This window comes from Charadrius vociferus, unplaced genomic scaffold, assembly GCF_000708025.1.
Source record: "Charadrius vociferus isolate BGI_N301 unplaced genomic scaffold, ASM70802v2 scaffold119, whole genome shotgun sequence".
Taxonomy (NCBI): Eukaryota; Metazoa; Chordata; class Aves; order Charadriiformes; family Charadriidae; genus Charadrius; species Charadrius vociferus.
In genome coordinates this window covers 984,039-1,004,663 of record NW_009650170.1, presented here as the reverse complement: position 1 = coordinate 1,004,663, position 20,625 = coordinate 984,039, and the positions used below count along the sequence as shown (strand labels likewise).

Below are 20,625 nucleotides of genomic sequence, written 5' to 3'. Positions count from 1 at the left end.
GATGAATTATAAATGTCTGTTGGAACATGATCTTAGCAAACTACTTTTTTGACGCACTGGTACCTTCCTTATCACTGAAATAATGGCACCATTAATATTGTATTAGATGCTTTCAAAGCAGTTCTTCAAGAAAACGTGTTGCCTTTTCAGTTGTCATTTATGCTGTGTTTAGGGAATTTTCAAAAGAATTTCTAGGCTAGAAACTGTTCTTTTTACATGATCCTTGTTCATTATACAGATTGATTAGTGGAATTACAGAACATAAGGCTGCCTGAAATACGTTCTGACCATATGCCCATTCCTCTGTCCCCTCCCATACCATCCCGTTAGCCTAAACCAGTGCTTCATTTCTACCCTCAGTTATCTCCCTCAACTGCTCTGCCTCCAACCAATCCCATGTCTTTGGCTAGACAGGACAAATTCCTTCTCTTGCCATGTTCACTGGGGAGATCAGGCTGTCCCAGGTAAGAGTAAGGTACTGCAGATCAGAACTCATGGTAGCCAGAGGGGGGGATGGGAGCAGTCTTTTTTCAGTGGTGCCCAGTGATAGGATGAGGGGTAACGGGCACAAGCTTGAACATAGGAAGTTCCATCTTAACATGAGGAGGAACTCCTTTACTTTGAGGGTAGTGGAGCACTGGCACAGGCTGCCCAGAGAGGTTGTGGAGTCTCCCACTCTGGAGACATTCCAAACCCGCCTGGATGCCGTCATGTGCAACCTGCTGGAGGTGACCCTGCTCTGTTGGGGGGGTTGGACTAGATGATCTCCAGAGGTCTCTTCCAACCCTGACCATTCTGTGTGATTCTGTGATTTCGGGTGTTTAAGTCTTTGCTTTGTTTTGCTCTCGAGGTATAATACATCAGTAACATAAGTATGTTGCCAAAAGTATGTGGTAGAAGGGCTGTACAGTGAAGGAAATTAAACTCGGTGTTGTCTAGCAATAGAGCGTACCAGCCTTCGCTGTAAACACCAACTCGGCTGCAACTCTTATGTCGGCTATTCAGTTATTACAAAGAATTCTAAGGTTGTGAATTTTCTGTCCCCCTCTTCCCCTTTCCAGTCCTCCTCCACCCCTTTTTTTTTTTTTTTCCATGCAAAAGAATATCAGGATACTGGTGCTTATGGAAAGCTACAACATTTCCACTTGGCTGCAAGTGCAAATTCAGAGGACTCTGTCTCTTTCAAGGCATCAGTAAGCATGTCTTGTTACTCGAAGATAATCATTAATGCCTAAATATCCCCGAAGATTGGTTTCTGCCTGTCTGAATGAACAGTGAGTTTGTGTTGCGGAGCTAACTCTTTAGCTTCTTGCCTGCATAGAAAAACAGGCTTTCTGGCAAAGGCTTTTTTTTTTCCCCCTCTCAAAGTCTTCTGGTTGTAATACTTCCTTTCCAAATCACTTTTGTATGAGCATCTTTTACCATGCGCAGAGGGACAGCAGGCAGGATAGATGCAACTTAAGGATGCAGCAGCTATTTAGTGCTTACTGCATGGAAGGGAGAGCTAGGACGAATGTGTTGCGTGGCTAAACATTAGTATGCTCGTCACTGCTGAGGAGGCACCTGATGAGCCTGTGCTGATTGAGCAGTTGTCAGTCAGGAGGGGCAGCACTGGCCTCTGCATCTTGGAACAGGCTGATCCGCAATCTTGCTGAGTTGCCCTCTTCTGCTTTTCTGCTTTTTTTTCCCTTGCGGTTTTATATTTTTTCATGTCAGTATTTTTCTTTTGAGTCCTTGAGCTCCTAACGATTACCATCTCAATGATTACACTTTGGTCTGTGTTTCTGTTCTTCTTATCTTGCAGGGCTTTAGCTCACGGTCTGTCTCACAGCTCTGCAACAGTTTTCTCAATAAATCTGAGCCAAGGTCACCCAGTGGTGCCTCACCAATTCAGTCCTTGGGCCACATACAGCTGAATGCTTGGCTGAAGGTTACGTGGCTATAGTTATTTGGAAATAAATGGCACTAGTAAGTGACTTTCAGGCTGAGGGATGGGAAGAAGTTGCATTTCGCTTAAGGTGCTCACAGATGGCTCCTCTAGATCAAAACGACCTCTGAAGATTGTTGCTTCTGGTATCTGTCAGAGAATTATTAAGGGATATTGGACATTGCAAGAATTAGTGAAACTTCCCGTCAACACTAATCCTTATTTAGTTTACTGTTAGCAGGCTGTTGGGTTTCTTTCTCTGTTTCCTAGGTGTGAGTAAGCAGTAGAGTGTAAAAAGTGTCTCGTAAGGATGTTATGCAATCTTCATGAGCCTAGCTTCCTCCTTTAGCTTTTTGGTGACAAAGAGAGACTAAATGTCTTGAATCTTCTGACATCTCTGAGTCTGGCCCATCTACTATTGTGATTCAGTAGCCAAACTTTTTCTCTGGGTCTGAAAGGCTTTAATATAGTAGACCCTCAAGTCATTGTGCAAAGCTTCCTCACTTTGATGTATTGTAATTGTTTGTTTGATGTAATGTCCAATTTGTGGAATCTCCTACAAATGAAGCTGGCATAAAGCTGTTTTATAGCACATTTTTTAGATGGAGCAGTGTTCAAAGATACCTAACAAACCCAGGGCTGTCCATCAGCAATCCTGAAAGACCTTCTGCTGTTAATACTAGGCAAGTCTCACCAATGAGTCTGTTCCTTACTTGTTTCCCATGAGAAGTTTCACCTACTGCCATCTCTGTTGATTCTTTTTTTTTTTTCTTATGTGGATAATGATGTTCTGGGAGATAATATCATTCCTTCTGAAAAAGATCTAAACTCCTGGGGAAAATTGTGTGTATGTGTGTTCAGCTGCTTAAAGGCGGGATGGTGTTCCCTACCTGCTTTTCTCCAGGGCATGATATATTTTGTAATATCTCTTAGGTCAGTAGCTAGTCCCTGAATGATCTCTGGTGCCATAGCTGAGAATTAATCAAGCCTAGTCCAGCTGTATTTTTTTAATTATTTTTTTAAAGCCCCAAGCCTAAGACAGTCCCAAGGGTATTATAGACACTTGTTTGACTTTTAACGGGCAACCTTTTGGTGCACAGCCGGTTTCTTTATCTACAGTTGCTGTGGTGCAGTTTGATCCAGATTTGTATTGAGCTTTGACTTGCTGGACTTGTACCTGCATCTTCATTAGAGTAGTCTTTTGATTCTTAGTAAATTCTGGGTTACTGTTCCCTTAATTTCATTATGATGTAGGAAGTGTGACTCTTGGAGAACAGGGTGAAGAGGCCTTTCCAATTTAAACAGGTTACAGCTCCCTATGAACAACGTACAAGAAGGCTTCTGGTACTTGAACACTTTTCTCTTGATCTGTTTAGAGATCCTACCTAGATGTCAGCAGTTTTAGAGAGCTTTCCTGTTTCTAGAAGTGGGCTATTAAAGGGTGTGGGGGGGCAGGGAGTATTAAAAATCTTTTAGGTTGGCTGCCTTAGTTTGAAGCCACTGTGACCCTTAATGTTCTGCAAAACTGCTGGAAGTTATTTACCCGCGCTTGCTAAGCTTGTGCATCCTACAGTGTCGCCTGAGCACACAGAGCTTTGTGAGAGCCAAACAGACTCTCTTCAAGATGAAACATTGCATGCTGTAACCTGTGTTCTTCAGTAGCCACACCTCCATAAAAATGGTGATAAAATTGCTTGGTTCAGCTGTCAGCGTGCTCAGATTTGCAGCGTGGTGTGAAGTTGAACTGAGTGATAAAAGTTTTGGTCATAAGGGATCCATTAGACAAATACCAGGTGAGAAGTTGTTGCCTATGGAGTTTTCTGTGCTACAGTGTAAAGATGTGGCACGTATAACATTCCTGAGCCAGCTTTAAATCCTCCAACTTGAGGATCAGTATGTGCTGCTCGTGTTAAGACTGGTCAGTTAGCACTGCAAAGCTAACTCAGTATCTTAGGTATGTAAAGAAAGGCCCTTTCTGTGATCTTTGTGCTTCTACAGCATTCCTGTTTTCCATACAAGAGTTGGATAGTTTGAATCTAGCAGGGGCATATGCAGATACAAGCTACAACTGCATCTTGGGGTTATGATGTAGACATACCCTTCAGCTGGAGTTAAGGCAAAACTATAGCAGCAGGTGAGCATCTGAATTGAGTTTATCCCAAAGTTACTGTAGCAATGCACTGAGGAAAATGGGTAATAGAAACTCTAGATGGATCCAGGTCATTCTAAAGGGGCATCGCTGGGTAAGATGCACGCTCTGAAAAGACAAATACTGTTAAAGATGATGAAACTACCTATCACCCTGTCAATAGCAATGTCAACATACTATGCAGAGGGAACCAAGCAGGTGTTGCCCAGATCTATAAGGAGTGAAATGCATTATTAAGAGAGAATTATTGTGAAAATAGTGTGGATAGAAGGAGCTTAGTGTCAGACAATTGGAAAGATCAATAAAACATGTTCCATCTCACCTGGCAATAAGAGGACTATTTGGATAACAGCAAAAAGCCGTTTTTATGATCTATACTGGAATGTTGTCTAATAAAAAGCATCTATTCCATTGTTTTCCAGGGGATTGTATGACATTGTTGTAGCAAAAGACAACCAGTCGCGCTGTGTGGGCCGCTATGATAATCACGGTAGTTTTGGGGAACTGGCATTGATGTACAACACTCCTAGAGCTGCCACCATTGTTGCCACAACAGAAGGAGCCCTTTGGGGACTGGTAAGGAAAAGGAATTGCTCTCATCTGCATAATGTTTTAAATACTAACTCACCGTGTCCAGTGCTTCTCTTGGTATGACTCTTTGTGCCAATAGCTATTTTATCATGACCTGTTATCTCACCTCCTGGCATAAGAGATCCATTGTGCAAATCTTTTTGGCCACCTCGCTAGAACACCTTGTCTGTAAAAACTATATCACTCGTTTTATCTGTCCCTTTATTATTTTGCATTTGCTGTAATCATGGCTTTTGTTAGGGGAGGGAAAAAAACCTGGGTTTGTTTTCATCCTGCAGAGGACAGTGGAGGCATTAATGCATATATTTTATGGGAGGGGGAAACAGTATCTAAATGTTCTCTGTTTTCAGCTCACCTTCCTACCATTTTGTCTGCTGTAAGGGGAACGGGAAGGTGTTAAATATCTTCTTGAGGGTGTCAGTAATTTGAAGAGCTAGGAAAACTGTCCAAAGCTTTGTTTTCCTTCAGAATAAACTGTCATGAGGTTTCTGGTCCCTTTGTGTTGCCCTGGCAGAGGTTCTCAGGTCAGCATGACCTACGAGATACCAAGCTAAATGATGGTGTTGCTTTGTCTATAGCCCAGCAGTGTTGAATGTGAAGCTGTAGACATTAGTTTCCTTTTTTAGTTCTTTTCTATGTCCTATTTGGATAGGGTTATTTTCACAGTGCTCTCTTACTCATCTGTGAGGGCTCACATAATAAGTGGATTGTGCGATCAACGAAGCCTTTGAAGCCAGAAGTGTTGTATGCTTTCTGTGTGCGCTGAGCTCCTCGGCAACTATCGCTGGGGGTTGACCATGTGTTGTGACCTTGATTATAGGACTGATAAGCTGCTACACACGGCTTGCTTATGCAATCTCGGCGCTTGCTGAGAGATCTGACTTCTGACTTCCCTTTTCTTTGTGAGCTGAAAGAAAAGATTTTGATAAATCAACCAGGGAGTAATGTCAGAATCTAATTTCTTGAACAAGACAGAACAAAGCAGCTACCTACAAACTGAGCTCATTCATAAAAGGAAGAAAATGAGATGATGATTCTTTGTTCCATTTTGCCTTTGAAAAGAACTGCAGAAATTGGGTTGATTTTGGGTTTGTTTTTCTGTGATTACATTCACTTAATTAGCAAGCTGTAGTTGAAGGGGGACCTCTTGCTAGTCATCTGTCCTCTGGATATTTTATTAATTAAGGCTGCATTTTCCTGCCTAAAACTTCAGTTATTTCTTCCATTTATTCTGTCGTTGCCATGTTTTACTGTACTATTTTGTGTCTGATGTAGTTTAAACATTTTTATTAGTCTGCAGAAGTCATTGCTAAAGCTCATGGGTTATCTGCCTTTTAGGAAATGTGGATTACTCCTGCTGCATTGCAGACTTAGGCCAACAAAAGCTCAGGGACAAAGCAGTTATCAAACGTGGGTCTCTTCTGAAGCAGAGAAATATCCTCAGCCTTTGCTACTGAACATGTCTGGGGAAAACCTCACGATCACACACACGTCCTTCGCTGTTCTGCCTTTTTTGTTCAAATACTGCTGCTTCTCCTCCGTTACTGATACTCTCAAACAAATGAATTCTGATTATTTTATGCTTTTGCAATTCCCCATACCATTTCTGCACCTTTCTGCTTCTCCAAACACGTACATTTGAAGAGACTTCTACCACTGAAGAATTTCTTTAAAAAAATAAAAATATCCCTTGTGCTTTATCATCTCTTGTTCTCTTTTGGATAACAGTAATACCATTCTTCCTTCATCCTTTACCTCCTTCAACTTTTATGTTCCACTAGTGTCACCTGTCTGTCATTGCTTCAAGTTACAAGTATTTGCAGCTTGCATCCCATAAAACTGTTCTCTTACTTGAAAATACCTCTTCACCTCAAAACGTGTCTGCTAAGTTATCAGTTGATGTTTTCAGAAAATGATATCCAGAGGAATGCCTCTCAGGACTCCAGATGTTTCTGCTAATTGTGGTATATGTAAACTTGAAAGATTTCTTTTTTGTACTATTTTCCTAACCAAATTTCTGCTCCTTTCCTCTGACTTTTTTTTTTGTTAATTTTTACACTTGTGTCCTCGTGTTGTGTAAGGTAAACTCTGTGACTCTTGCTCTTTTCGTAATTCAGTGCTGATCCTAACAGTGACCAGGGGCATTACTGTAATGTGAACACTAACAAAAATACCTGGTGGGCAAGTACCCTTCCCCTTAGCCCGGACCTGCTGTTTAATTTCAGCTCTTTTGTGGCCTTTCTCATCGGTGTTTGCAGTGGTTGAGCCCTGCCTTTTCTGCGTGGAAATAAAAAGCATTTTGTTAAGATCTCTGACAATAAACTCTTAAATATGTCTGCCGTTGCAGCTACTGAGAGAGGAGCTGTGGTTAACTGGGCGAGCTTACCTTCACTTGGGCACGTAGTGCCGCCCAGTGGCCACGCAGCCTGCACATCGCTGGCTGCTGCCTGGGGAATATGCCTGGGATGGCAGGGGGCTTGGTGGGAATCTTGCCCGATATTTGGGCTTCAAAAGCAAACCAAACAGTTTTTCCATCAGGAGGGTGCTTATGTTGCATGTGGACAGCTGGCAATTAGGAAGTAGTCGTTGCAAAAAGCTGCCTAGAAGGTGGAGGAGTGAATCAAGCCTGTTGCTGCTTGATACTGTGTTCCTGATCTATTTCAGACAAGTATAAATCTCCAACTTACTTTTGAAATCTGTGACTCAAGTAGAGAAGAATCCAATTCAGACTTAATCCTGCAGTTGCCCTTACAAATAAGTGTTGGGAATTCCAATTTCCAATGGCTTCAGCAAGAAGAGCGTAACTTCTTCATTGTATGAGGAAGTATGAAAGCTATATTAACAGCCAAACAAAACCCAAAACCTCAACCTTGAAGAACAGTACAAGATAGACTAAAAATGGAATTCTTAATTCTTACAGCTCCCTGTTTTTCAATTTGTAATCACAACAAGTACTCTCACAAGAGCTGTCACGATCACCATTGTGATGGATATGGTATCACTTTAACAGCTGGCTTCTCAAGCCCAGTGTTTGTTGCAAATACTAGTTCATGTTTGTCAGTTCTTTAAACAGGGAACATTTTAGTTGAGAGGAGTAATGTATTTGTCTGTGCTGTTTCTTGCAGGATCGAGTGACATTCAGAAGAATTATATTGAAAAATAATGCAAAGAAGAGGAAGACATATGAATTATTTATTGAGTCTGTGCCCCTTCTTAAATCCTTGGAGGTAAAGCCTCTCGGAGACATCTGCATCAAATTCTTGCATTAGCATTAGCTCTGCAGTCAGTGTTTCTGCTATATCAGAAATCCGTGTCATATTTGCTTAGAACAAAATTTTAAGAGCTGCTTTGGTATCACATTTACTGTACAACTTAATTTGCTTTGTTGAACTTGTACACTTTTTTTTTTTCATATCCTTTGTTCACAGTAAGCGATTTGCTGATTTTTATCTCAGTCTGTGTAAAGGTTTAAAAAAAACCCCACAAAACATCACAAAATAAAAAACATCTATAAATATGTCAGAGAACAGGCATTAAAGTGAAAATTGGAATTCAGGTCTATGGTTCCCTTTGAGGGTGTGATACTGAAGTAATGATACAATTGCTGGGATATTTGGCCTTCATCAGCCATGAATGATTTTAAATTTGAGACAAAAATGTGGGCCATAGTAGGTCTTGCTTTAATCTTAACCGATATTCAGGTGGTAGACTAAGAATAGGCTAAAGGGAAGCACTGCTAGCTGGGAACAAAATGACCAGGCAGATCTCACGATGTGTGTGGTGCATGACTTCAGGAACAATGTGTAAGTTGTCACTTCTAAGCTATTGGTTCAGCCCGTATCTTCAGAGGGCTTTTGGAGCCATAGGGAACTGCTTTGAAATTAGTATATGTCTTTCTTTGCCTTACACCATAACTTAGCTTTTCTCTATTTTCTCATCAAAAGAATATTTTTCATCATTAATCTTTACTATTTGAGAAAGAATTTTTAATCCCTTTGAGAGAAGATAACAAAATTGCAAAGCATCATTAGGTGTGAACAGCAACCTCTAATATATATTAGTTTGGACATATGTTGGTAGCTGTGGAATGTGTAAATTGCACAACACCTTCTCCCTCAGTGCCTGGCTTAAACTAGTTCCATCAATGTGACTTTTTTGAGCATAAAAATGACTCATAAATATTTAAAGATCTAGAAAAATAACTCATTAGCACTGTATGGCTTTTTGCATGACACGCTGCAGTTGAATCATGTGTGGATCAGAATTAAGTTTCTCAAACTTGGGCTAGATTGAGGTGCCTTTGTGGAATAAATGGATTACAACTGAATCATCTGTTGAGATACTCATTTTAACTGAAGGATTTTCTTCCTTTCTTAATATGCTTTTTACACTACTCTGAAGCAATAAAATTGTTTTGGGGTGTTCTAGATGGGCAGTGGGAAACATAGAGATAAATTGAAGTGTTCTTCTGGTGTATGAAGACTAAGGCATACTTCATTGCCTGTCAGATTAGTACCTCTTGCCCTTGCTGCTGGGCGTCCTGTTGCAGTGCCTGCTTACAGTTTAGAGCCAGTATCCTTTTCATAGCCCTGTTCTCTCTCCACTGTAGGAATGAGTTCTGGGACACAAAAAAACCCCACATATTCAAGTATATGGTGATTAAAATATTTTGAAAATGTCTTGCTTTCGTTTCTCATTCAAGTTTGTTCCTAGGAAGTTTATGACATTTTTTCTGAGTGTTTTCTTCAAATTTCAACTGAATCTTAGCGGATGTGATTTTGGTTTGGTGGTGTTTTTTGTTGTTTTCATTGGCTCTAAACCAGCCAAATGAGTTACTTATTAACTTTGGGGGTAAGAAAAGTGCATGGATGGGACACTAGACAATTTTCTTTCCCTATTGATTATGGTAGTCTTGAAAGCTGTGGTGCAGTACAACAATGTCATTGTGGTAGGGGCTCTATTTTTCAGCACCCAGATACTCTGTGTTTGTGTCTAGTGAATGCTTCTTCATTTCAGGGCTACAAAGTTTATAAGAGGTGTACTATAATAATTGATGATGTTTAATTTTCCTCTTTGTTCCAGGCATCAGAGCGAATGAAGATAGTGGATGTTATAGGGGAGAAAGTGTATCAAGATGGGGAACGTATAATTTCTCAGGTACTTGAAGTCTAAATTTCTATTTATCATTCTCCTTTCTCTGCTTCTTTTTTCCTGTTTAGGATTGACATATAGAATCCTACTACTTGGACCGGCTTGGCATCACTTATTCTTTTAATGCTTTCTATTTATTTAACCAATTCTTGAATGTTTGGGGAACAGCCAGTATGTCTTTTGCTAAAAATTTATTCTATTACTTTATTTTCTGGGGTTTTCTTCTCTCATATGTTTGTTTTTTATAAATGGTCTTTGCAAGGTTTCGAGTGAAGTATGCCTTAAGAAGCTGAAATTAAATGTTTGTCTATGCAATTTTCCGTGACAGACCCCAGCTGGACTTCTCACAGGCACCTATGACCAGATTAAACAAAGAGTCACAAGCATGTAGTAAAGGCATCTCTAATTCCTAGGTCTGACTGAACAACAAAACCAAACGTGAAACTAAATGAAGTAATTTGGAATATTATACTCAGTTAAATAGTCTAAGAAACTATCAGGGTTAATTAAAACCATTGCTTTTCCTAATGCTCTTAAAAAGAGTATTTCAATGGTGGAGTAGTCTGGCTTCAATAGACAGCCTTTGGTTGTTGGTATATGTCTTGTCTGCTGTAATAGATCAAGGCCAGAGGGTTGGAACATGAAGCTGGACAAACTCAAGCTAAAGCTGTGGGATTTTTTTGGCTGTGACGCAAATAACTTTTTGGAACACTGTTACTGATGAAACACTGGAATTTTGCATCAAGTTTAGCTTGCGATTGCTCTGTTTGTCGCAGAAGTGCTCTAGTTCAAGTTAATGCAAGAAAGTCCTGGGCTTACCTGAAATTGCAGGCTTTTGATCACAACTGTCATCTTGTTTTATAAACAGAATATGACTCCTTGATAATGTCTTGAATAATTAGTCTTAATTACCTTGAATGCCAGATAACTCTGAATGTAGGAAACCTTAGTTTGCTGATAACTAAGTACTGCCAAATTACTTCTCTCCAAAAATACCCTCAGTATTTTAAGTTGAAGATCTTGTTGCTTAAGACGCGGAGAAAACTGAACTGTCACCGAAATCAAAGCTTATAAATCAGTCTCAACTGGGAACCCACGCAATCAGTGATCCAATTACGCAGTTGGTTTTAATCTTTTGTAATAACTGAATTAAGGACAAGGATATAATTACTCTTAAAAGGAGGATTAATAGTCTGGATAGGTCTGGGTGATGGTAATACACTACTAAAGATAATGAAATTTTATGTTTGGAAAAGATGTGATAGCTCTTATGTTACAGCAGTTGCATCAATACCATGAACCCCTTTTCTCTCATGGATAATTTTACATTTTAATTACCTTTCTGGAATTTGACCCTTCAGTTAAGGGCAATATACTTTAAAGCACTTGAAAATTTTTTGTGCCTGCTGGTGTTACGAGGATGTCTCCCCACCCCACTTCTTTTCATGCTTTTGAAAAAATAAGTATTCTTTCAGTACTTACTCTCAGAAGTGTGCTGAGTGTATTAGTTCATGTTGTGATAGATGGCAACAGTGAATGAAAAGCTTTGTGCTGGGTGGTTTATGGCCATCCCCAGGAAGCTTAGCTGAGGGCCTAATTTCTTCTGTAACTCCATGTTTAAATCTTGCATCATCTTCTACCAGCCCACATTTCATACTTGAGTCATAATCATCTCTCTCCATCCTTCCCATCACATTTATAGTCTCATTGCCCACTTGACTTAAGGTCAGGTTTATCTCTCTCCTCACATTGTTTCACTTTTTTTTTCTTTTTTTTTCTCTGAACCGTTCCCATTTCCTTATCAGTTCCTTATCCAGCTGCTGTGTCTGTGAAGCCTTTAGTCCCTTTGCTTTTGATTCATAGCAGGAGGCATGTGCTGTCTCTCTGCTCTGACTTCCAGTCCTATGCCAAGCCCACAGGGGTTGGTATAGAGAAGGGAAAGTCCTCTCTGCCACAGTTAAAACTTTCAAAATATTAAGTCCTGCCGAAGCTCTCCAGAGCAAATGTAACATACAATCTGTTGAAGGTCTGCAACCTGATGTGGTTTAGATAGATGTAATAAAGGTTCTAGAAACTCTCACAGAATGGTTGAGGTTGGAAGGGGCCTCTGGAGGTCCTTTTGTCCAACCCCCCACTCAAGCAGGGCCACCTAGAACCAGTTGTTCAAGACCCATGTCCAGATGGCTTTTGAATATCCCAAAGGATGGAGACTTCAGAACCTGTCTGGGCAAGCTGTGCCAGTGCTTGATCACCCTCACAGTGACTTTTTCATAGAAACAGCTGAATTTGACTAAACCAAAATTTTTTATTTCACCCACAGTTATTCAACACTACTTTGTGATATCTTTCTAGAACTTGATATAAAATGGCTATTAATTTTTATTTTATCCCACCTGCCTTATGTGACTTATTTTCCTTTACTGGCATGATGCTATTGAGTGCTTTATTATTCCTTGCCATTCTCTCTACCTTTATATAGCCGTTGCATCGTTCCTTATATGGACTGCTCGCATTGCAGACTTGGCTTTCTATAAACTATCCTCCCCTTACTTTCTGTGTTCATGGTCCTGAAATACAGCTATTCTGGGTTATGCTGATCTCCCACTATTCTACCCTGGATTGACTGAGCTCATGCTTAGTTTAATGGCTCCTTCTTCCTACTGACATAGAGAAATGCAGTCACTAAATTGGTGTTTTATTAAAACTTGCTTATGGAAATTGTAGGTCCTGCTTAGTTTCACTAACTATTGGATACTTCCATCAGGATCAGAAAATTCGCACTTAAGTCATTTTGCTATATATCGTCAATCTCCGTTGCTTTTTCCTTTCCACCTGCCCTCTCAATGAATGATGTGTACTAATAGTTCCTTCCCCTGTGGGTTCCTCTGGTATATTACCTTACCAGTCACCTTTTAATGTTAAGAATTTGAGTATTTGTCAATTCTAGCAGATTTCTGCACAAGGCCTAGTTCAGAGTGAATGCTTTAATACCACTTATACATACTTCTACAGAAACTAAAAAATAATTGGTTTTCCCTTTTTCTCTTCACAGGGTGATAAAGCAGATTGTTTTTACATTGTAGAATCTGGTGAAGTAAAAATCTTGATTAAAAGCAAGGTGAGTTCAAACTGGGTGATTAGGCTTTAGGTCAATTCCCAATTCAGTCTATTAATACAAGTGGTGGGAAAAATCCTACCCTAACTTATTTTAAGATATTATTTAATGGTATTTGTCATTGTCACTCATGTGATGTAGGCTTTAAATCCTCATACCTGTTCTGAAGGGGCCAGAAGTCACTTTACTGAAGTTGGAAGGTCTTTAGCTTGTATCTGCTCCTCTGCAAACTAACATGATATAATCTCCCTGGCCTTAAGAGTGGAGATGAAACTTTTCTTCTAGGACTATAGAAAACTGCAACTTAAAAAACCTGGGGTGTGTTATCTCTAGTGACACACTAGACATCGGCATTTGAACAGATCTCTGTGTGGTCTGAAGCAGCCTTAGTGAGCAACATGTTGTGCATGATAAAACTTGTCTTAGGCTAATGTAACAGCAGTTCCCAAAGCTGTAACAGTAAATACCTGCCAATCTCAAAACTTGTGGGCTGGCATACTCTTTGCTTATCAAACTTCTAATTGAACATGCTCTTAAGGTGCTCTACCAGTATAGAGCATGCTTTGGGACTTGCTAGTTTAAAAGCCCTAAACCAATGAGCTGTTGCACATCTGTAAGATATCTGGGATTAACTGCAGCCTCGTACAAAGACAGAACTATGCAAATAATTAAAATGTGATGTTTAACAGACTATGACGAGTAAAGAAGCTAATCAAGAAGTGGAGATTGCCCGGTGTCACAGAGGGCAGTATTTTGGAGAGCTTGCACTTGTTACCAACAAACCCAGAGCAGCCTCTGCCTATGCTGTTGGGGAGGTCAAATGTTTAGGTAAGCAGATCATCTGTGTTTCTAGTTACCCTTTTTCTGGTCTTTGCTTGTTTTGTGGACCATGCCTGAGTGAGCAGCTATTCAAAACCTAGCAGCCTTTTGGTAACTGGTGGTGAGACACGAGAAGCTAGGAGTATGGGCTGGAGTGGATCACTGCGTAGAAGTTTGAGAAGCACCACTGCTTCCTTCCAGCAGATTCTGTTTTTTCTGCTTGTGTGGCCTGTACTCTTTGAAGGGGTAAGTAGCATCAGCTTCTTGTCTACAGCCTGTTTGTCACACACAGCTTTCAGGTGATCTTTTAATGCCAGGGTGCTATGTATTTGGCTTCTGTATTTATCCTTGGGTCAGGTGTGTATTTCATTAATCTTGTTTCTCCAAATAACAGTACAGAGGGAAATCAGAAATAAGATTTCTGTTTCTGTGGCTTCTGTTGAAGCCTCAAACCTGAATGGGTTGGACTGAGGGTCTGAGTTCAAAAAATAGATTAGCATGTGGTGTCCTTTTTGACAGTCTTGTTTTCACCTCTGTTCCTTTGCAGTCATGGATGTGCAAGCATTTGAGAGGTTGCTTGGGCCCTGCATGGACATTATGAAGAGGAATATAACACATTATGAGGAGCAGCTGGTGGCAATGTTTGGCTCTAGCATGGACCTGTTGGATCCAGGGAATTAGGCACAGGGTACCTCAATGCCTTCTTAGTTCAAGACACAGAAAAGCCTCCTATCAGCAACACAACTCACAAGGAAAACGGACACTACGGAACAGTTACTGCTGCTGTCTTCTTGGGCATTTTAGAAACCATAAACAAGTCTCAGCACAGATGGATTGCTCACTCCCTGCCTCCACTTTGCTGCTGATACTTCATTATTAGACCTAGATTAAAGATGATTCTAACCCTATGTTCACTTACTTGGTTCAGAATGGCATCTGTCCAACAGTTCAAGTGCCTGATATGAAACCCAAAGTGTGCAAGATACAGAAGCCTCCTTCCTTCTTGTGTTACCGTTGGGATAAATTTTCAGATCAGATTCAGTAGTGGGAGGTTGCCTGTTCTGCAGAGGCAACCTGTGGAATATGAGCCTTTTATGGGCTTATTACCTTCATCTGATGCTTTCCTTACACAATGTCAAATTTGCTTTTAATTGTAGCATCTGGGTTCAAAGTTAAAATATCAATGCAGCCAATTGATAAGGTGGCACTGAAGTTTTCTTCCACCTGCTGAAAGCTGCAGGTACTATAGCTTTTTAAACCAAGTAAACCGAGCTGGGGATGTGGGAGACTCTGTTTAGCAACAAAATGCAGAAAATCAAGCATTACTATGTTTTAAGTGTTTCCTGAGCGGCAAAGAAAATTGTTTTACTCTGTGCTGCCCAAAAAAGTGCAGTGGTTCAGATCAAATGGCCTGAAGGTGTCATAATTGTCATCTCCCCAAATTTGCTCCTTATTCCTGACACTGAGTATATTTTATTGTGGTGAGATCACAATATATGACCTTCTCTTGCTTACGGAGATCCTTTATACTGTTAGATTTCCCAGGGCGCTGTTGTTGACTGGGTCAGTTTTAAAGCTTTTTAAGGAGGTGAATGTTTTGTAATTTAAATGAAGACTACTTCTGTACTTGTTTACAGGAGCTCCCCCCAGTCCTAACATTTCACAGTATTCTAACTTCATTAGACACTTGGATGCTTCCAAATACCATGTTGATTTGCTAAACTTTTCAAAAGTTGGCAACATTTGAGTTTGTAAAGCAAATGTCTTTGCTAACTACGCAGTTGGTGTGTTTGAGGAGTCTTTTTGGTTTAGGTGATAACTAAGCTAATGATGTTTATCTAAAATACCTGTTAAATTTGCAGCATTTATTAGGTAGATTCTATTTCTAGAGCTTTAATGACCTTAATTGGCATACTGCTGAGATTTTATCGAGAGTATTATCTAAATAAGAATCAGACCATAAGAAGGACATTTTTATGGTGTACAAACAGAATATTTATATTAAGACATTGAATTTGTAGGTAATAAATCTAGTGACCCTTTGAATTTGCATTCTTCTGCAGCTCGTGCAAAACTTACTGGTGTTTTATGGGATTATAAAATTTTAATTGTGGATGCTTTATTTTTATTTTTATTTTTTCATTCATGGCCACGTGAGCAAGATTAGTAGGATGCTAATGTTGAATTCCTGCTTCTAGTTATCACAATGGACATTTCTCTAAGGCACGAGATGCTTAGCTGCAACTCTTAAGTTGATTTCTGGAGATTTATTTTTTTTTTCCCTAAATGGATGAGCTCCTCCCAGTTCCTGCAATATGAGTAAGATAGAAACTCGGTAAGTTTGAATGGCTGTTGTCCAGTTACTGTAATTGGAGTCATATTTTTATATAATGCAAATGATTTGTAACGGACACCACTGAACTAGGTGTTTCCATATTATTAAAGTCCTGGTTGTGATGTCTAATGGCTGTTCTAACTGCATGTATTTTAGAACAGTGAATTTCCCTTGCTTTATTGGGCTGGTTTTTTGTTGTAAATTACAGCCAAAGCAGCAGCAGGTACTTCATTCATGCTTCCAAGGTTTAACACCAAAGACAAAATCATTCTTTTGATTACAGAACTTAAAAAAACAAAAACCAAAATCAAACCAACAAACAAAAAAAACAAGAAAAAAAAATGCAGAAAAAGAAAATTACTCATCAGGTCCTCGCATTGGTAACAGATAAAACTTGAAGATACTTTGGGCTCCAAGACAAGAGTCTGAAGCCAGCTCATGACCGTCTTGCGAACCAGACATAAACTGGTCTCCAAAACAGCATGAGTTTCTGTGCTGCCTAAACTTGTCATGTGAATTAAAGAGAAACTGGCTGTGAATAATCATCAGCTGGCCTTTGTTGCTCCCAGGCAGAATATCCTTTCCTTTATCCAGAGGAGCCTGGCAGGTTGGGCTGCCTTACAGATGGATTCTGGTTCTTACAGCCTTTGGTTCTCTGCAGGACAGGATTGTATACCTCAGCATATGCAAACATTGGCAATTGGTTTGAAGCTTAACCAAAAGAACAGGCGAGCCTGATGTTAGATTCTGAAGGTAATTCTGCCTGGAAGGGAGGATTTGTTGGCTTTTAGAAGTCAAAGGAAAGGATGGGAACGTAAAGTCAAAAGATTGGGATCCCATGCAAGCAAGAAACTTTGAAGTTTTACCTTTCTCTAGACTCCCTGAAGCAAGGGCATACTGGGCAATGCCATCCTGCATTCAGGATCTGTGTGACATCATTCTGTGGTGTAAAGAGGCAACCTGACCTTGAGCTGAAAGGGAATGAGCCTGTAAAAAGGCTCGTCTGTTTAAAAGCTGTAATTTGCCATGCGCCTTATTAGTTTGGTCTGGTTTAACCAACCTGTTCTGTACAATTTTGGAGCATGAAGATAGTGAGAGAAGCTTGTAGTAAGATACTCGACATTGCCAGGTATCTGGTTAGAGCACCAACAGTGAGCAAAGTTGGAAAGCGTGTGAGTGGTGATAGCAAGACCAAAGAGTGAAGTGAGGCGCCTGTTCGTGAAGATCTGCTGCTTCACTGTATCTCAGCTCATCCCTTTTCACTATGACCGTTCATTACAGTTATGGAGAATGAGCCCAGGTGTTGCGTTGTTACTGCTCAGTGTTCAGTAAATCTGCCATGGAGTCTCTGAAATTGGCCGTAGAGAGATCTAGTTCTTAATAAAAGAACTCAGCAGCAAAGTGGGCAAAGAGGATAGTGTCTCTGAGACTTAGAGGGGAAAAAAGTCTCTTGTTTGTGATTCCCTGCTTGTGATTGTTGTGAAGTCAGTGAGAGGAGCTTCCGGTGGTCTTGGCATATGGTATTTTTTAATGTCACAGCACAGGTTTCACAATGTAAAAGAACAAAAAAAGAGCACAAGTGCTCTTTTTTTTTTTTTTTTTTTTAGAAACAGAAGTGCAAAACTTAAAACTTTAAAACAAAACTTTAAAAACAAAGTGCAACTTTGCACAGAGGGCAAAAACCCAAAACCCCTTTGAATGTCACTTCCATTCTTTCTTTTCCATTGGCTGAAAGCGGACTCTTGTTCTTGACATGTATTTGTAAACTAGTCTTGCCAAAATACAAACACTTGTTTTTTTTCACTCCAGATAATCTTTGTTGTTACAGTTATTGCTGATTATTTTCACTTTTTTCAAACCATATATTTTATTTCAAGAGGCCTTCCTTGTGGATTTCTTCCTGACGGTCTGCAGTGCTACACTGCTATTTCAAGATGCAAGAGAAAGTCACTGACCTCATAGGAGAACACTCAACTCCGCTTAGCTGGCTGGAGCTAATAATGCGTTACTAATTTTCCTCCTCTCTGTTGGGCAGGAGGGGAATTAAATTCTGCATAAAGTTGCTACCTCAAGGCTCCAAGTGCTTTTAAAGGTCTTTCACTTGGGAGAATTTCCTAAGAGTTCTTAAAATTGGTCTGTTCTTTTGAGTTAAATGTTGCGGGTTTTTTTTAATTGCTTCATTGAGGGACCCTTATTTTAATTCATTTTACATTTAGTACTTGATTCTCAAAGGATGAACAGCTGCAAAGTTTGGTTCTTGCACTATAGTGTTGAACGTGAAAGAAAAATATCTGCCATACAAACATACGGTTTTAACAAGTTAAACCACTCTGGGGTTCAGCTTCACTTTTGGTTAATAAAAAACTGACATGTTGTGTCCAGCCTTCCTGTACAATCCTGTGTGTGCTCTTTATTGACTCACTGCAGCTGACACAACCCCCCTAGTGCTGTGACCAGGAGCGGACTTCCCAGCAGCTCACTAGATGGACTCGGGAGTGCCTGAGTTACTGTCGCTTGTGTTATCACAGCCTTATGGAGAACAGCACTCGCCCTGTTGCAATAACCAAAAGAGATTTATACATTACCTGACCACCAAGTTTTGCTGTTTGGTGATAAAATTTTACTAACACCTTAAAAATAATACCAGTTTCTGTAGATATTATTGCTCCAAATAAAACTGGCTGCTCTGACCTGTCTGCCAAATTATCATAGAACTGATTTGCTGTTTGAGTGCTGACTGGTTATCGGTTCCTTGGAGAAACAGTATTCCTGAAGGTCTCTTGCTGGCCTACGCTTACAGCAAGCTTTATGTGGCAAGCTGCCTTTTTTTAACCTAGCTAACAATTTGAGAAGAAAGATACTTTGATACGTGTGAAACTGCCCATTCAAATAATCAATATTTGCTTTTGCTGAAGTTTTGTTTCTAAACACTTAGTATTTTATGTACACTTTAAAATTAGTCTGGGAGAGTAGTTCAGAGGGATTGTGGTGCTAAACATGAGAAAACCTCTGCTGGAATACAGTACTTCAGCTTTGGGTACTTTAACTGGAGGAAGATGTTGATCGCTGAAGGGGTTGAGGGCAGCAGCACGGTAAACAAATATCTAGAAAATGTTACATTTTACAGAAGGATAAGGAAAAAAACTTTTTTTTTTAATTTTTTTTTTCCTGTGGAAAGAAGGATTGGGGGAAAGGGGAGGGGGACTATTCAAACAAGGATGAATGATCCCACATTGATTAGGACAGGCCTATTAATATGGGGCGTAAGCTACAGCAGGGAAGCTGTTGATTAAGCATTGGAAAGATCTGTCTGGAAGACAGCTAGAACAGACCGCTTGGGGGAGCGTGAAGTCTTCCAGCACTACATTTTTTAATTATTTTTTTTCTTCCCCCTGAACAGTTGTAAACTAGCTCTGCTGAATGCTTAGAATATGGCAGGAGTGGATTAGATAACCTCTTGGGGAGGCTTTTGTGGGATTTGTTGCTGTTTTCTTATGAATACCTCTTTAAAATCGCTGAGGGTTTTAGCTGACACAAATACGCTGTCTCCGGGCTTTGTGCCACGTCAGCAGTAGGAAGATGAAAACAGCTCAGTGCCTGTTTAAAAGAGAGGGAGATGTGCCCTTTACAGCCTGACACGCCAGGAGGCTGTTGTGCTAGGGCTCAGGTCCAAAGCTCGCCAAGTGCCTGGGGCAGAGGAGGCCAGGCTCCTCCTGGGACAGAGGGAAAACCCCAACTCCAAACAGAAAACAGCTTGAACCCTGAAGTTCCTTTGCACAGACTGAGCAGCTTCGTGGCAAAGGCAAACAGTGTCTTGTGAGCTGGGCCCTAATTTGGGTGCAGCAGGTGGGTGTCAGGCTACTGCAGTGTTACTGGATAAAATATTTTTTTTTTTTTTTTTTTTTTAAAAAGAAGAAGAAAGACTTTGTAAAGTTCTTATGTTGAGAATGATGTTTGATCATTTTGGCAGAGCCGAGATAACTTCCATCCTTTCCCCTGTTTCTCTCTGAAGGATGTATTTCATACCAATCTTCAAACCAGCCCCAAGGATTCATGCTGGTATTGAAGTTGTTACCTCCTGAACTCGGTGCTGACCAGTGAAATGCGAAGACACGCTGCCAACCTGCTTCTGTGTACTTCTACACTCTCTTCCAGTGGTGTGTGCTTCAAAACGGAGACTGGGATAACACGGTGCCCTCGGCATTACGGTGCCAGACAACACACTCCACCAGGAACCGCATCAGCACCAATGCAATCTGTTTACAGGGGAGGTGAAGCAGCAGCTCTGCTGTGTGTGTTTATTGCAGAGCGTTCAATATTTGTCTTCCTGAAGCTAAAAGTGAGCGTGTAGCGCTCGGAAACACCATCTGTTCCCACAGCTTCCCAGAGATTAATTTCAGCCCCGAAGGCTGCTCGTTGCCTTCCTCAGTCTGGAGAGGCTGAGCTCTGGTTTCCCCCACGCCCGGCTGAGGGGCCCCGGGCGCGGGCCTTGCCCCGGCCTCGGCGCGCAGGGCTGCTCTGTTCGGGGCCGGCGCCTC

General features: G+C 40.6%; 2 protein-coding genes across 2 annotated transcripts in view; both read left to right on the top strand.

The window, feature by feature from the left end:
* PRKAR2A (protein kinase, cAMP-dependent, regulatory, type II, alpha) overlaps nt 1-14,919 on the top strand; it is a 67,577-nt gene extending 52,658 nt beyond the window's left edge. The window contains exons 6-11 of the mRNA XM_009892538.1: nt 4,499-4,652; nt 7,793-7,894; nt 9,750-9,824; nt 12,871-12,936; nt 13,623-13,761; nt 14,300-14,919. Coding sequence (XP_009890840.1) covers nt 4,499-4,652; nt 7,793-7,894; nt 9,750-9,824; nt 12,871-12,936; nt 13,623-13,761; nt 14,300-14,433 — 670 coding nt within the window. The 3' untranslated portion in view covers nt 14,434-14,919. The remainder of the gene's footprint in view (nt 1-4,498; nt 4,653-7,792; nt 7,895-9,749; nt 9,825-12,870; nt 12,937-13,622; nt 13,762-14,299) is intronic.
* A 2,250-nt stretch (nt 14,920-17,169) lies between these two features.
* RPP14 (ribonuclease P/MRP 14kDa subunit) overlaps nt 17,170-20,625 on the top strand; it is a 6,694-nt gene continuing 3,238 nt past the window's right edge. The window contains exon 1 of the mRNA XM_009892537.1: nt 17,170-17,259. Coding sequence (XP_009890839.1) covers nt 17,170-17,259 — 90 coding nt within the window. The remainder of the gene's footprint in view (nt 17,260-20,625) is intronic.